Source organism: Dermacentor variabilis, chromosome 3 (genome assembly GCF_050947875.1).
Source record: "Dermacentor variabilis isolate Ectoservices chromosome 3, ASM5094787v1, whole genome shotgun sequence".
NCBI classification, from domain to species: Eukaryota; Metazoa; Arthropoda; class Arachnida; order Ixodida; family Ixodidae; genus Dermacentor; species Dermacentor variabilis.
Window position 1 is genome coordinate 133750138 of NC_134570.1, and position 17794 is coordinate 133767931.

The 17794-nt window shown below is 48.3% G+C and overlaps 1 protein-coding gene across 1 annotated transcript in view; it reads right to left on the reverse strand.

Moving 5' to 3' along the window:
• Positions 1 to 1836: 1836 nt before the first annotated feature.
• The window catches only part of LOC142574195 (hatching enzyme 1.2-like), a 57015-nt gene continuing 41057 nt past the window's right edge, over positions 1837 to 17794 (reverse strand). The window contains exons 4-6 of the mRNA XM_075683343.1: positions 11522 to 11636; positions 5188 to 5372; positions 1837 to 2200 (exon numbers count right to left, since the gene is read on the reverse strand). Of these exons, the coding sequence (XP_075539458.1) occupies positions 1935 to 2200; positions 5188 to 5372; positions 11522 to 11636 (566 nt within the window). The 3' untranslated portion in view covers positions 1837 to 1934. The remainder of the gene's footprint in view (positions 2201 to 5187; positions 5373 to 11521; positions 11637 to 17794) is intronic.

Consider the following 17794-nt stretch of genomic DNA (forward strand, 5'->3'; position numbering starts at 1 on the left):
CGGACACGTGCTCTTGCGAGCGAGAAGTTACAAGAGAGAGTCCCGCCTTGGAGGGCAAGACCCCTGCGCCCACCAGCCCGGAGGTCGATGGGGCTCCCTGAGGGATTTGGCTGCGGCGGCTGTTGCCAGCGCTGAAAGGGGCCGGGGAGGTTGGGGCAGCCTCAGCTGCGCCCACCTTCGGGGTCGGTGGCCCCGTCTGCTGGGTTGACGGAGCAGCGCTAGCTGCAACCGCCGCGGGGGCAGATGGCGTAACTGCCGACTCACTGCCTGTGGGTCGGACAGCCGCCGGAGGCCGTTGTGACACAGCCCCCTGACGCGCCACTTCGGCAAAGCTGGCCTTAGGAAGGTATGCAACCCGCCTGCGTGCCTCTTTGAATGATATGTTTTCTTTTACTTTGATAGTGACTATTTCTTTTTGTTTCTTCCAAGACGGGCACGACCGCGAGTATGCGGCATGCTCGCCATCACAGTTCACGCAGTGTGGAGCGTTCTCACAAGCTTCAGAGGTGTGTTCTTGAGCACTGCACTTTGCACAAGTTTGGCGGCCTCGGCAGCTCTGCGAGCTGTGACCGAAGCGCTGGCATTTGAAACATCGGAGTGGGTTTGGCACGTACGGCCTAACACGAAGCTTGGTGTACCCGGCCTCGATTGATTCGGGCAAGATACTTGATCCAAAAGTAATTATTAGGTGTTTCGTCTGAACCTCTTTACCATCCCGCCTAATCTTAATTATTCTGACATTGATCACATTTTGTTCGCTGAAGCCCTCCAGGAGTTCCGCTTCAATCAGCTCAAGCAAATCATCATCTGACACAACACCACGGGTGGTGTTCATTGTACGGTGCGGGGTTAGTGTTATGGGGGTCTCCCTAAATGACACTAGTTGCGGTAGTTTCTCATATTGTTTTACATCGCGGAGCTCCAAGAGGAGGTCGCCGCTTGCCATCCTCGACACCTTGTAACCTGGACCAAAAATATCAGTCAGGGACTTTGAAACAAGGAATGGTGAAATGTTTCGGACTAGCTTGTTTAGCTTTTCAGAATGAATAACGTGAAAGCGGGGAAAATTCTGGGTTTGGCGTCCGAAAAACTTGAAGACATCTTCGGTGCGCCCTCGTTTCTGAGGGCGATCAGCAAGGGAGGGGAAAGAAGTTTCCATGAAAAAATGTATGCATTCGGCAACAGCGCCGACCGCCCACCACGGAGCCCAACAAGGGGACGCGGCAGAGCTTGCATACAAGTCTGCACGACGCCAGTCGAACGCCGTCACTATAACCGAATATGGTATACCCAAGGTTGGATAGCCACACAGGGTTAATTAACTCTTGCTGCCAGGAGAAAGGAAGTAAAAAGAAGAGAGAAGGAGACAGGAAAGGTCGAAAAGTGTGAGATAAAGACGAAGATTCGAGGGATTTAAAAGGAAAACATCGCAATACTTAGCGGTTACAGCTTGTGCAAGATCGTTGAACTACTTCACCAAAACTGTCAATGCAGTGTTCACTAAGGACCTCCCTGCGCAGCGCCAAGTACGAAGAGCTCAGCAATACCATGATGAGCTTCGTATTTCTCTCTTTTGTGCCCCACATTATAGGTTGACCTGGCAAAGTTCAAAGCTGTCACGGCTATGACTGCTATGAAAAGATGCAGAGCATGCCCATTGTCCATGTCGTTAAAAGTGCTGGCGACATGCGCATCCTGCTAGGATCACTGGAGTTGCCAAAAACGTGGTGCTTGGGAATTATCGTTTGTTATACCCCTTCTCCAGGTCTGTTTAGTGTTCATGAAAGAGCAGTCATTCCGCAGACCAGCTGCAGGTAAAGTACGTGAGCACACTCATTCACCCGAAACTTCTGATGCCACTGCAGTTTATTATAGGTAGGACTTGGCAAAGAAATGATGAAATTCTTTCGTGTAATTAAATCTAATGATAATCATCAATCTTTTCTAAGGCTCGGAGAACTCCTTGTACAGTTGTAGAGCATGTTGAGTTTCCTAATGTCCGTGTCTGTGAGAAAGTTTTCTTGGATGGCCTTGCCCAGGGTCTCCGGTTGGACTTCCGGCGCCTTGGGCAGCAGCGTGGACCCTGACCCAGGTTTATTAAACGCGTCATGCGGATAGTGCATGACGGACTGGTAGTCGTACGGCTCGCCGAGCGTGTCCGCCTCCGTCTCCTTTTTCCGCCAAAAGCTTTCGTTGGAAGCTGCAGGAGTTTCAAACACGGAAAGCATTTAGAACGCCAGCAAAGTGACATAGTATGTAACGCCTAGAAGTTGAGCAAGTTGGTGGGAATTCACGCTACTGAAAGAAGGTGTGCAAAGATGGACACAAGGAATGAAATGGACAACATAAGCAAATCGCTGAGCGTAAAGAAGAGAGTTGCGGGTATACCTTACACATTAACTCTGTGTCACGTGGACTGAAGAAAGTAGGGAGGCAATACGTGGTCAACGTAGTGCTTATAGCTGGCGATGAGCTCGGACAAATATGTAGCACCGTGAACAGAAAAATCAATTAAGCTGCACGAAAACACCTGACAGGTGTTCGCAGAATGCCCTATCGTTGTAATTTTATAATGTTCCATTTAGCAGCGCTTGCTTCTATGTTTGGCAGACAGTACCAATAATATATTATTGCACCAACAAGACATTAATTAAAATTAAATCCTAGGTTTTTATGCGCCAAAACCATGATCCGATTATGAGGCACGCCATTTTCGACCACCTGAGTTTCCTTAATGTGCACCCAATGCAGGGTACATGGGACTTTTTGCATTTCGCCTCCATCGAAATGCGGCCGCCGCGACGGGGATTTGCTCCACGACTTCGCGCTTAGCAGCGTAACGACAAAGCCTATACACAATCATGGCGGCTCTGAGAGTAACTGAGAATACGTTGGTTCATCGCGAGAACATCGCCTTATCTTTCGTTACACTGTCGCGATTCCAACTGTGCTCTTAAATTTGCAGAAAGTACACAGTTATGTTCAGAGATAAGAACAAATATCACTTTGTGGTTGAGACATGGCATATCATTAGACAGTTTTAGTTGGGCGTTCACAACAGCTCAATGTACAGAGGAAACCCGCATAAGCGACAGTACGCATGCGCAGTGCGCAGGAGCATGCACGGTCGCTTGCATGCGCCTGCGGCTTTTCAAAAGCTGCAGAGCATGCGCAGCGGGCAGTGCTGCATTTGCGGGATATTCTCGCGTGGGCACGAGAGCGCATTTTCGGATATTTCTCCGACCGATGATATGACTCCGGCTTGCGGTTTGACTTCGTGGCAGCTGATATTGGTTACACAGTATCAGAAGCTGGCATATCGAGGTGTTGAGCAGCATACTACCGCCTACTGCGTGCAAGTCAGCAACTTCTGCGTTCGGCACACTATTGCCGTATTGTGCACGCGCTTGCCTACGTACGCACGACCTCAGGCGCTGTCTGGGTGATTCCGGATGCCCAACTAAAACAGCCTATTAATTGACAGTTTTAGATTAGCGTTTGCAACCACACGTAATCGCATTACTTATGTAAAGAAATAGCATTGCAATCACTGCGCATGCTGTGAACGTTATCAGATTTCTGTGGTTTACGAGCGCTATGATAACATACGTTATTTGTCCAGTTTAACGTTCGTGATGTTTACGGACACTTATAAATAGCGCTGTCGAACATGGCCGCACCCACGGCTGCCGCTTCAGCGTGAATTCTCAGAATGGCTACGCTCTCACTTGCCTTGGCCGCCAGTTATTGAAAGAAGTTTTCGATTTCTCTAAGCTCCCCTCAAACCTTGATGAGCGCATAGCGCGTCCAATTTCTGAGATCATTATGCGATTCCGGCGTTCGTAGGCCTGATGAGACGCGTCCGCATAGCAACATTATCGTTGCTGATGGATTGTCTTGGTTTGGATACGTTTTCCACGAGGCAACATGCGGCACCCTGTTTTATAACGTCTTCTTAACGTTTGCGTACCCGCGCAGTAGACTAAAAGTCTTAAAAGGACGCGCACCGTAATGTCCCGCAAAGGTGCTTACATTTACATTACAAACGCTATTCTGAAACTGGCTAATAGAGGTATCGCGTACGTACTCGTTCCTGCATTATCTTTCCACAAGCCCACTTGTAGATACGTTGGCTCCTGCTTTTACCTTGTTCTCGTTTTGCTCATCACATTAAGGAATTGTTGTGGCTAAACAGTTATCTTCAAAGTTGACCTTAAATAACTTTAAATTGTTATCTTTTATAACAGTTATGTTTAAATAGTCATCTTTAATAAAAGGAACAAGTAAAAGTGCACCAAAAGCAGGACTCAATGTACAAATAATATTTTTGTATTAACAATACTTTTGGTTTTTTTCCCTCAAGTAATCTGGGAATGGAACGCACTTGACCAATTTCACTAGAGCAGCCAACACTACAAACGTTTGTAGAGGAAACTGAGAAATGTACACTGTCTGTGCTCCCGCCAAAGTGACAAAATTTTCTGTGCCGTCAATTTTACTGTTTTTTTATTCTATTTTTAATTTTCTTTTAGATAGCGAGTACAATGCTTGTGCCTGCGTATTACCTGTACTGAACACCCACTCCTGCAATAATCCCGTTGATGGGATTGACAGTATCCTAAAATAAAATAAATAAAACGTCGCAGGGGCCACTCAACAGCATTAAAGCTTGGGGAGTTAAGAGTTGTTTTGATTGGTTGGAGAAGGATGTTAGACAAGTCTATTGGCTTCGATGGATATTTCTTTGAAATGAACTAGGTGCTCTGTTCTTAAATAAAAATAATGATTTCTTTATGGTGACAGTCTGTTTTTTTTATCCCTGCGAGTCTCGACTTTCACACAACGACAAAGAACTAAGTAGGAGCACTGTCAAGCTCCATGTAATACGCTTCGCAGCGTAGCGTGGGCTGCATTCTACGCTCCGCTGCTGGTATATGAGCGCTGTGCATACGTGCACCAGTGCTCCTGCCGAGCCGCTCCGTGCAAATTTGTTAGGACACACCGCCTGAACGGAGTGCACCGTAAACGATCAGCTAATAAAAATGTGTAACGAAGGTGCCGCATAAGCTCGCGGTCTTTAGCGGCGCACATTGTCCAAGTTTCCAATTCCTCAAGCTGTTCAACTTGCTTTCACGGCATTTGGAGCAACGGCATCGGCAGATCAATGAGAGAACTCAGCCCACTCACCCTCAATGATGTTGTCCCACACTATGCTGACGTAGCCGTCCCTGTCGGGCCGGCTGTGCTCGTGGAAGAAGCCGAGCGCGTGCAAGAACTCGTGCGCCACGAGACCCGTTTCCATGCATAAGCTCGGGTCTAGCGCCACAGTCTGTTCGCCACACTGCATGCCCACGTTCGAAGCGCAGCGTCCCCTGCGCCGGAGAAAAGCGTCATGGACAGACCACACGAGCACGTTATTTCACGGCTCAGAAGCAGCGCCTTGCAGACCACCTTCGCGTTTCATGCGGGCAGATAAGGGGCCCCGAAGGGCGCCTTCTCGATAGCAGAAAATTAAATTGTGCGGTTTGACATCCAGAGGCTGTACAGTTGGCTATGAGGAACTCTGCAGCGGAGCCCCCTTGAACAACTCGACCGCCTGCGGTTATTGAACTTGAGCATCCAAAGCATGTGTCGGCATACGAGTGACTTTGCATTTCGCACAAATCGGAATGCGGCCGTCGCGGTGGGGATAGCACCCACGTCGTCGCGCTCAGCAGCAGAACGCCCCTGCTACTTCACCACCCTTACGATTGGTAGCAGACGGCCTAGCAACTTTCAGCCGTGGCGTACTGCAGGAATAAATGCAACATTACAGACATAATAAATTGCCCAAACTCTCGTAGGTAGTTAACAGACAGCGATTGTTACCATGCGCATTTTTTTCTGAACTTAGCGATAAGTATGCCTTAGAGTTTAATTATTATGGACTGAATATTGCGTGGGAAACTAAGTTTGCTGTTAATGTAAGAGCAATTATAAAAATTTGGAGGACGCTTAAGCTTTGCCTTTAAGAGTCGAATGCGATGGCATTTAAAGATCTCTGACTGCTCCTCACGGTTCCCGGCAACTGCAGCTTATGTAACTGTTTACCAGGAAACGCTGGCGGCCAACGCTATTCACGAAGGCCAGTAGGTGAGCTTCCTGGTAGAAACGCGCCCTCTTGCGTGGGCCGGGAATGCGCGGAGGTGAGCGCCATCTGGATGGCGTTGTTGCAAGGAACGGAGCACAGCGTGCCGCTTTATGAATCGTAGAAATGTTTGAAAAAGGGTGTGTGTTTGAGTTTCCCCGTAACGGAATTATGATTTATGGTATATTAAAATTACATTCTGACACTATCATGCCTGTGGGTAGTTTAGGTTGTACTTAAAGATTTTTCTGATGCCCGTACTTTGAGGAATTCACTTCGTTCAGTAACGCCTCTGGCCCACGCGGAGGGCCTGCGTGGCTGCGGTTCGGAATGATTTTTCGCTAAACGACGTCCGATGCAAGACGCTGCCCCCGGATTTTATGCGACAACAGGCCCTTAACGCTATCGTGTTGGAAGTGTTTCAGCTTGTCCGTAAACGTGCTAACCCCCACAGTATACTGGATCACTGGAGATGTCAACTGCATCATCAACGCTGGTAGCGACATTGCGTGAAAGTTTGTCCATCTGCGATGCGTTAGACATGATTTCGTGTTGCATCGGTCTTCTTGTTGAATAAGAATGAATAAAGTACTGCAAGTTAACGTTGCATCATTGCCGAAACCATTCACCAACAGCTAAGCATAATAAACTTGTTTACTGCAATAATAGCACGTGTCCCCTCTGCTAAAAATCTTCGCCACCAGGCAGCGCCATTAATTGGGCCGCTCGCGTATACACGTTCTCTTCGTTAACCCGGTATTTCGTAAAGGGCAATGCGCCTACGGACAAGTTAGAACTTCCTATTTGCTCTAACGAAATGTTCAGAGTCAAGCACGCAACACAACTAAACCAGAATGAACTAGGAAAAGTCGGATATGCTTTCTCAAGGTAGCCATTCCGAATCTTTGAAACATCGGTTGGACGGCATTTAGCATGGAATTTTGTCAGATAACGATAATTAGTATAAAAATATGCGCATTTCTTTTATTCGACGTTGTGTGGCCGCTACTTCTGTCCGCAATACTACGGGATACAGACGTGTATGTGTTTGACAGGAAAGCCTTGATGACCAGAGCTGTCGCTTGAAGAAGTATATACAGCCTAAAAGGCGCGCAGTCTTAAAAAGTGTGCTCTCAAACTGTAGTGTCATCGTAGTTATCTGGCCACACTGAATCTTCGCGGAGGCTCAGAGCGTGTTCTCCAGCTTTGCAACTGCTTGAATGGTGATACGGCACACATACTGCGGGAAATAAATGATGCACCGCGCCATCCAACAGACAGGTCAGTGAGTGATGTCTCTTATCAGCAAGGAAGTTTCACTATATCTCCGTTCGGTATAGGTGTCGCATGTCATGCAAGCGAAATATATCGATCCACAACACCTAGCGGCCTTGCTGAAAATTTAACAAATCGTCCCGCAATGTAATATTACGAGATTCAAGTTGCAATAGCCGAAGTCATTGGGCCGAATTACTGCCTAATTACTGCATTATCATTTTCTTTACAACGTCCGCATGTTACGGTTAAACGTGATGACAACACTTCCGTCTTTCTGACTCTTGGAGCGATCCGGGAACATCAGCTGAGATGCGAGGTGCTCCCGTAACAAATATTCTATGGGCCACTCTTGACAGATTCGCACAAAATTCTTTACCTCACGTGCGGCAATGGAACGGTATACGTCAGTAAGCTAAGTGAGCTACGTATAGATAGCTCTTCCCGCTAAACTGCTCGCTCGCTCGTGCTCAAATTTCTGACAGAGCTGATCTGCCGGCTTGGTATTACGTTTGGACACAATGTCAGACGGCACCACCATAGACAGAACTATTTTTATGCCCCACAGGACCGAAGACAACGCGTTTAATTCAGGGCAACGCAGGCAAGTACTGCGACCGAACCTTTCTTCAGATGAACTATTCCATTTGTCAATGTGTGCCCTTTATGCGGGCTTGTTCTGGCAGGATTATCAGTATACGTGCCCTTTTTCGTCTATTCGCACTGCTAAGGACAGACCGTCGTCAAGCGACAGAGGGAGGAAGGATAACCAAAGGTAGTTCCGGTTGGCTACCCTGCATGGAGGGAAAGGGTAGGGGAATAAAAAGAGAAAGAGAGTGGAAGGGGAGACAGAGAGAAAGAGGGACGAGCACAAACTAATCATGCATACTATAGGGCGGGGGGCGGCGTTCTTAAAGTCTATCGTGAAGGCCCGTAGACTGCAAGAATCTTAGTAGCGTTAACAAGGCCTTCTGCACAGAGTTTCTGTGGCAGCACTGGCCTAGAGCTTTCCGTTCTGATAGTGGACTATTGGTCCGGCACTGTGCACGTCACTTGTCTTTCTATTATAGCGTGGGCAGACACAGATAATATGTGCAAGCGTTTCATCACAGCTGTTTGTGTGGCACGTGGGGTCAAAACATGTGCAAGGACATGCGTAGTGCTTGGTCATCCGTGAAATCTGTGTTTCGTGTAACCTGAACAAAACACGTCGTACTTATAGAGAAAACACGTTGCTATATTGATGATGATGATGATGATGATGATGTGTTGTGTTTTATGGCGCAAGGGCCAGGTATGGCCAAAGAGCGCCAAGCCAATGGTAATGAAATCAAAGTGAAGCGTTAAATTACAAGCAATGAATGTTACAGGGCTGTAGAGGGGCCTAAAAGACGGTCATTGCAAAATGCGTAAAAGCTACATGTAATAAAACTATTACTATGATTATGAAGCGTGACAAGGAGGCGAAAGGAGTATTGTAAAAGAATTACATCGTGATAAAATTGGTCATCTCGACAAAAAATTTGAAAAAGCACTGCTGCCCTAACAGACTCCTCGAAGCAGAAGGACCTGAAGGTGTGAGCTATTCAGAACTACTATCACAGCAGCATCCTCTAGAGAGGATGCGCTGCGATAGTATTGTGCTATTAACATGTAAAACCACATCACTCAAGTAACCTAGGACAGCTTTGGTGGTAAAAAGGGGTTCCTTACCAAAAAACGTACCGGGATGGAGAGGGAGACAATACCGGTATGCTAGAGGAAAATGTTTCCTTCTTTCTCTTTCACCTTCCCGACACTCCACGAGGACGTGGAGGACAGTGAGCCTTTCACCACGTCTAGTACAGGTAGGAGGTTCGTTGCCAGTAAGCAGAAAATTGTGAATACCATATGTGTGTCCTTTTCTGAGTCTACAGAATACGACATCGGTCCGTCTTGTTTTTATAACAGGGGGCCAGAAACCTGTCCTTGGCTTAATCAAATGGAGCTTATTATTTGTTTCATTGTCCCACATGCATTGCCAGTAACTTCTCAGTTTCGTTCGCAAAAAAGACTTGAGGTCTGTGGCAGGAATAGCAGTTGTGGTATTACCAGCTTGAGGTGTAACAGATGTGGCCATTTGGTCGGCCAGCACATTACCTTCAATGCATCTATGACCAGGTATCCAGCATATTGTCACATGTCTACGAGACGAATAGATATTGCACAAGAGATAGTAAAACGTGGCTAGATTGTTTCCACAGATGGTGCCGTCTCCATAGAAAAGTTTCTGTTGTATGAGATGCCACCTTACCCATGACGTCGATATAGTAAGTATATAAAGTAAAAAACAAATGTTACTGTGATGGCATTGTTAAGTTTAACTATGGGGTTTCACGTGCCAAAACCACGATCTGATTATGAGGCACGCCATAGTGGGGGACTCCGGAAATTTGGGCCACCTGGTCTTCTTTAACGTACACCTCAATCTAAGTACACTGGTGTTTTCGTATTTCGCCTGCATCGAAATGCGGCCCCCGTGGCCGAGGTTCGATGCCACGACCTCGTGCCCAGCAGCCCAACACCATAGCCACTAAGCAACTGCGGCGGGTGCCACGGCGAGTCCCAACCCTGTACCTGCTAAAAAGTATTTTAAGAAGGTGCTCGAATTTTGCTTCAGGCTACTAGCTTACGGTAGTACAAGTATTTTGTACATACCGTATTTACTTGCATAATGAGCGTGTACCTGAATTTTGTCATCAAAATTCGATTGTTTTCTTTCCCGTGTAATGATCGCACTCCGAACTTGCCGCAGCGATATGTTGCGTGCCAAGTCTAGCTAATGATCGTGATTACCACCTGTCGAATGCTGTCGAATGCTACGTGAACGACTCCTCAAGACATACCGAGCGGTCTGCACGCACCAAACATTATTAAGCAGATACCCCATTTCATTCAGTTCATCACTTTTCCACTTTCATCTCCTTTCTTTATCTTATCTCCTTTATCTTTATCTCCTTAAAAACAAATTAAATCTCCTTAAATTTCCTTAAAAGAAATTGGCACACTTGCCTGCGAACTGCAATGCCTGTCACTGTGCACCTCTTTATTTAAGGAGATAAAAATTCTGGGGAGAAGCCAGGGCCAGACTGCACGCGTACTGATGGATGCTTATCGCATAAAAAGAAAGGCCAAGACTGCGTTAGTCACAATTCCATTAGATTGTTTCAATCGGAACTAGATCTTTTTGATAATTGGTTGCCCCGCTAGGCTGATGAATGTTCTTTTTTCCTGCGTTCTGTGCATGTTCTATTTGTCTATATATGCCCACGGGCTGCCGTAAATAAACCAGATGAAGTTACCGCCCGTGTTGTTTATGTGTTCTCTTCCGCCTGCCCCCGTCTTTATTTGCGGTCAATATGATATGCACAAAGAATGTTATACATAACACCTGGGTACCCTTCTTTCGGAAGCTTTTCTTCCACATTTACAAGCACGTTTTTCTGCTTTTTTCGCTGGCACATGTGCAACGTCCACATCAAAAGAACGAAGTATACGGGCCAAGGCCTCGCTAGTACTGGGGGCGTAGGTCATCGCAGCACGTTTGCTCAATCGCAAATGTGCTGCGATACCTTATGCCAGTTTAAAGGTAGTCTGTGTCATATAGTGCAAATCTACTCATCGAGCTAGATTACTTGATTACTCGAACCTATGTTGCATATGTCCAGAAAGGCAGACCTCCCTTTCTTTCTGAAAATGGCGATTTAGGTGCGAGCCACATCATCTGGTCCTAGTGCAACGTTTTTCAGCACTACTCTGAATTCTAGGACTCTTGTTGCCGGAAGTTTCAGGTCTGGTTAGCTTGCAGGTAACCACGGTTGATGCTGGTAATGTGCTCTGTCTTACGGAGTAGGTAAGGAGGGTCTCCTTGCAGTTCTTTTGACATCAAGATTGATATGTCATAAGGATGCAATCACCTCCTTCAAAAGGTCGCGGAAGCATGATCAGCCACCTCGGCGGGTGTTGGCATTGTTGCCCTATTTCTATACTAGACATATAGTACACCATGATCTCAGCTATTTAAAAATGAAAGGGTTGGCTTATACGCCAGGACCTAAGAGTATAATATACTACACGCACCTCCTGTATGCTATAGAGATGAAGTTCTCCTCGTCGCTGTGGGGCTGAAACCGGATGCACGTTCTTGTTTGGATGAGCTGCATGGCGTCCGCAATAACCGCCTTGGCCGCATCATCTGAAAAGAAAAGGAACATTGAAAAATAATGAAAGATTGCTCATTGTTGGCGCCTTGTTGGTGCCTTTTGTTATGGGAAGACTGGGGTACCGGATGTTGACGGGGCGTTCCGACAAGCAAACTATCAGCCGCTGCATTTTTCATGCACACGCCTTTCTCTCTCTCTTTCCATTTCATGATTTCTAGAAGGCGTACCCCTAAAGACAAGCTTAGGAAACACAACCTAGCATATCATTTTATTATTGTAGTCACATATCGGCGGTATTTTCACGTTATAGTGACTGTGAAGAACGACGCAGTGTCAAAACTGTGAGTTACAAATGTAACCCTTTATTGGGCAAACTTGTGCCCAGCAAAACAAGACTCAAGCACAACGATAGCAACGAGCAAAGTCACCCAACGTCGAAAATCTGATCTGCGGGTCAAATCTAGCGCTTATACATGTCTCGTCGAAGATTCCAGCGTAATCGCTGATGCACGAGCGACTTGCAGAAAGTACTACACAATTCGTGTCACGCATGCAATCAGATTATAGAAGCTTCGGTGTCGATAGACAATGGATAGAACTACCGACAAGATTCGAGAAACTTAGGATACATGCCGGCGTGTCCTGGACCGAGCAATTAGGTTTAATATTTGTTAGCCGATGAAAAGCGGTCACTGGAGAAAGATAAGCAACTACACTTATGCGCCGTGCCAATATTAATGTGGGATAATGTGCTATCGATGACTGCGACGATGGAAATGGCGGAGAAATTAAGCTATGGATGCATAAAAGTGGCAAGTCTCGTGCAGAGAGCGTAATGAGATGACAGTAATGAAGCAGAGCACAAATATCCGGAAATAAAAATAAGGAAACTGGAACTAATGTAAAAGGAGCAACACAGAGGGGACAACAAAACAAATGAAGAGAAGAAAATTGGATGAGTAGTATCTCGATAAGGGAAGGATGGTGGTGACTAGAAGACCGAGCAGGAAAGAAGCCACCCGCTTTCAGTTACTACGTTACTCCCCGAAGGCTCATGATGCTTCTACGACCGTTTGAAGGAGGCTATTCTCTCCTTATGACATTTAAATTTTGATGTCAAAAGAGCTGCAAGAAGAATCTCTTTATCTATTCCCTCAGACAGAGCACATTACCAGAATCGACCGCAGTTAGCTGCGCGCTAACCAGAACTGAAACTTCAGACAAGAGTCCTATAATTCACAGTAGTGCAGAAACATTGCACTAGGTTCAGATGAAGTGACCTCCGCCTTAATCGCCAATTTCAGAAAGAAAGGGAGGTCGGCCTTGCTGTACATATGCAACATAAGTTCGAGTAATCAAATAATCTAACTCGGTCAGTAGATTTGCACAATATACCACAGATTATCTTAAAACTTTCTGTCAATAATAATATAAAAAAAACGAAAAAGACACCTGAACATCTGCACTGTTTTGAGAAGTGTCTCACCGTTATTCTGTGGAACAGAGGTTTGATGTCGATACGGCGAAGCCATTCATTCTTGCATGAAATTGGCCCACGTGCAAAATTCAACAGAGGAGCAGATCTTGCATGACAAGTACATACATTAATGAATGATCCATCGGCTTCAACTGGAACTGGCATATAAAAATAGCTTTCTCTACAGGACATGTTGGTCCACTTCTGAATTATGCTGCGGCCATGAACTTGAGAACGTTTACCACACTGTTCTCAAGTTTGCGGAAAAGCCAGGAAAACTGTACGAGTGTGCCTCTACTACGCACAAAATACTTGTACCACGATAAGCTAGTAGCCTGAAGCGAAATGTAAACACCTTCTTAAAGTACTTTTTAGCAGATACAAGGTTGGGACCTGCCGCGGCACCCGCCGCGGTTGCTTAGTGGCTATGGTGTTGGGCGGCTAAACGCGAGGTCGCGAGATTGAATCCCGGGATCGAAACCCGACCATGGTTGCTGCATTTCAATGGGGACGAAATGCGAAAACACCCGTGGTACTTAGATTTAGTTTCACGTTAAATATCACCAAGTGGTCCAAATTATACTGGCGTTGCCTACTACGGCGTGCCTCAAAATCAAATCGTGGTCCTGGCACGTAAAACCGCACAATTTTATTTATGCGCCATGGTGGTGTAGTGGCTTTGGCGTTACGTTGGTAAGCTCGAGGGTGCGGAATCGAATTCCGGCCAAGGCATCAGCAGTTCCATGGGGGAGAAATGTAAAAACGCCCATATACCGTGTATTGGGTGCACTATAAAGAACCCCAGGCGGTCAATGTTAAGCCCGACCCACCCACTATGTCGTGCCTCCTAATCTAATCTTGGTTTTGGCATGTAAAATCCCATAATTGAATAATTTAATTTAACAACACAGGGTTTGGCCAGTGTTTCTGATGAATGGGGAGGTAGAGTGATAAATGAAGTTATGCTTGCTACATGTACTATGAATAGACTGCGTTTTTGAAGAGACTGCTGTGTTTGGAACTGCCATCCATGTTAGTGCACGGAAGACTTCTGCACCAACGGTTAAAGACTGCCAAGTGCATTCCGCATTTCGGCAGTGGTAGGGATGTAAGTGAAATGTAGATTAAGCTCTCCGTCGGCGCCACGCTTTTGATATTGAATAGTAGCTTTATTATCACTTTTCATTTGAAGCGCATTTTAAATGGTAAGTTATTTGTTCATTTTTCTTGCAGAATAGATATAGAGTAGCTGAAGTACTTTCTACCTGTATTTCTTCACAACAAGCGATCCATCACAAAACAGAAGCAGCATCATTGCATTACTTTTAGAGGAGAGATATATTTACGCTGTAACGTGGCCGGCCCTACTTGCGGAAACACCTCAAGCTGCTTACCCACTCACAATGATGGCTGAAACTACTCAGCTATGGTACTATCCTCTCGAGCAATCTTTTTCTGTCTAGAAGTCAAATCAACGAAGCCCAATTCCACGCATAGAAGCACTACTCAAATTAATTCCGTACTTTAAGTCGCCTTTCGTAATGTGAAGATAAGGAAACGTAACTTTAACAAGAATTACACAGTGCACTACTTCAAAAGATAACTATATTCGCGTAGGAGCATTGATACATTTAATTTTAGTTTATTTCCTTTTTGACAGATGTTATATGGCAACCCGTTTAGCACATCTGTTTATTGCCACGTGGGTTTATTTCGGCTTCACCGTTCACACGTGTTGGCACTTGTCTGTCTACGCGCAGACACGCGCGCAGCGTCTTGGACGCGTCTCGAATATGCCGCGACACAAGGTATAAATACGGGACCACCACTTGCGCGAGACGCAACCTACGCCCGGCGTTCTTCGGACGTGCCTTGCATGGGCTCCGCGATTTCTTCTCCTGGCTTTGGCATCTCGACCGGGATATCCTCCAGTTTCTGCTACCGAGCGCGCGAAGGTGTAAGGACCTTCCTGACACCTCATTTGCCCGGACCCGGTGACCACCGTTTCACCAGAGCATCATCTTTGACCAACCACGGGGCCAACGAGCTAACCCCAACGCTCGGCGCAACGCCACCTCGCCCGCAGCGCGCAGCTGCTTCTAGCGTCGCACCGGCGTCCGCTGCGCCGGCACTCGCTCCCGTTGCCTCGAAGCCGCCGATATGAAAAGTATAGTCGACGGTACACTCATCTCCCAACAAGAATTTGATGACGACCCTCGCTGGACCCGAATGCTACAAGCCCACCGAGTGGCCCATCCAAAGGAAGCCGTTTCAGCCACGAACGCCCACCTCAAGAACGCCATGGCAATCCCACCATCAATGAAGACTCACCGCCTACGCCGCCACGTCCCGCTGCCTCGACTCCCAGCGGAAGACTACAAGATCGTCTTCCGCCCTGGAGGTGGCCTCGACCTCCGTACAACCACCAATGGGGCCCTCCTTGCCTCACTCTGTTCTAGCGCCAGTGTAGAGTATGCCGCCGCCCGTGGTGATGACCGCGTACGCATAAACCCATACAACAACTCTTTCACCGTCAGTACGCCCTCGGAACAACGCACCCGGCAGTACGTGCATACCTCTGAGTTGCGTCTCGCCTAACAGCTGTACCCACTGCGCGCTTATGTGGCCGCACCTGACAACGCCCTCCGCGGCATTATCTACAACGCCGTGGACAATCAAAACCAAGAGGAGATAATCGAGGACCTGCAGGCTATGAATCCCAGCAGCACTTACGCCATCGCCGATGCAAGGCAGATGGGTCGCACCCGGTCCATCCTGATCACTTTCGTCGGCACGAAAGAACTCCCTCGCACCGTGGTGTTCAACTGCGGCATGTTCATCTGTCACCCCTTCCGCCACAAGACTGAAGCTTGTGTCAATTGTTGGAGCCATGGTCACCGCTCCGACGTGTGTACCAAGCCCAGGTCCGGACGCTGCCCACGCTGCGGAGCTGTGCACGCGGCTCGGGACCCACCTGACTGCACTCCTAAATGCATCTTGTGCAGCGGCACACATGTCACGGGATCCCGCCCGTGTAAGCTCCGCTTCGAACGGGGAGGTCCCTCTCCACTCACATCCAGTACCAAGTCAACGTCATCCAACTCAGCGCAGTCAGCACCATCCGCCAAGGACTCCCGTTCATCCGGTCCCCGTCAACGATCCAGCTCCCGATTAAGCCAGGACCGCAGCTACGCCGCCGCTCCGTCTCATTTCCACCGCTACCGGGGCAAGACACCCCATCAACTGCTTCCCAGGTGAGCTGGCGATCGCAGCCTCCCACACTCGACCCCGAAAAAGAGGAGCTCAAAGCTCAAATCGCAGCCCAGAGCAACGAGATTGCCCTACTAAATGAACAGCTGCAAGCGCTGCTCGCGCGCCCCCACATCCCCACCTCTTCCCTTCAGCAAACCTCACACTCTATCGCTCTCCCGCCCCCACCGCCACCTCCTCCCGCCCCTATGTCCGCCTCCTCTTCGGCCGCGTCTTCTCGTGCCGCCTCCCCCTCCCGCAGCCCTCCACATAAGAGGCGCTCCTCTACCGAACCTGCCCCCACCCCGGAGATGGAGGTTGTCATCCGCCACACGGCCTCGTTCCTCGAGGCACATGAACGACGCCTCATGGCCGCCATTACAGCTCTGCGTACGGACACGCAGACATGGATGGCTCAAATTAACAACCGCGTGGCCAAAATTGAGGCCCGCCAGAGTTCCCTCGAGGCCGATCTTGCCCAGATGACCGTTAATGTCGCATCCCTCCTCCCCTCATCCTCATCTCCCAAGCACCCTGCACCTGCAGGGGCACCCCGGCCTCAAGATGGCCAGACACCCCCCACGCCTTAATTTCTGGCAGTGGAACTGCCGCGGCTTCCGTGCAAAGCGGAACACGCTGCAGCTCCACCTCCAGAACATCCCTCCCTCCGACCTCCCCGCTATCATCGCCCTTCAAGAAACCTTCTCCCCAGTAAAACTGCGTGACTACACAGCTTTCCACCCTGCTTCCCCTTCCCCTCCGAACGTTGCCACGTTAGTTCATCGCGCCTACATGGCAATCGAGCATCCGCTCGACGTTCCGCAGTGCACACACCTCTTCTAGGAACTCCTTCCCCGGCGGCGGCAAGATGCCAGCCTTTTTGTCCTTAATGTATACAGCCCTCCCCGCACAACTGCAGCTCCCCTCCTCCTCCTTCTCCGCAACGCCATCTCACGGGTGAGCCGGAACGCGCTCCTAATTCTTGGGGATTTCAACGCTCATCACGTGAGTTGGGGCTACCCCAAGAACTGCAGGAAGGGCCTGGTGCTATGGACCTTCGTGCAGAACGAACAGTTAACAGTCCTTAACGATTTCTCGGAACCCACCCGCATTGGCTCCAGCGTACAATGGAACACTAATCCGGATCTTTCCATCTGCAAAAATATCCCGGACGCGGTGTGGCCGAACACCCGGGTCTCTCTCGGTAGCGACCACTATATCCTGTCCGTCTCTTTCTCCTTTCCCAGCCTATCTTCCTCCCGCAAGCGCCTGGTGCAGGTGGTGGACTGGGATCGCTTCCGCCACTCGCGGCAGCAGGCTTCCACCTCCATCTCGGACCTTTCTCAGTGGACCACCACCTTGCTTCAGGATCTTTCCTCTGCCACCTCCACCGTCCCCACCCCTCCTCACTCCTACACGGCTGATAGTCGCCTCCTGCACCTCTGGGAGGCGTATCACTCCCTG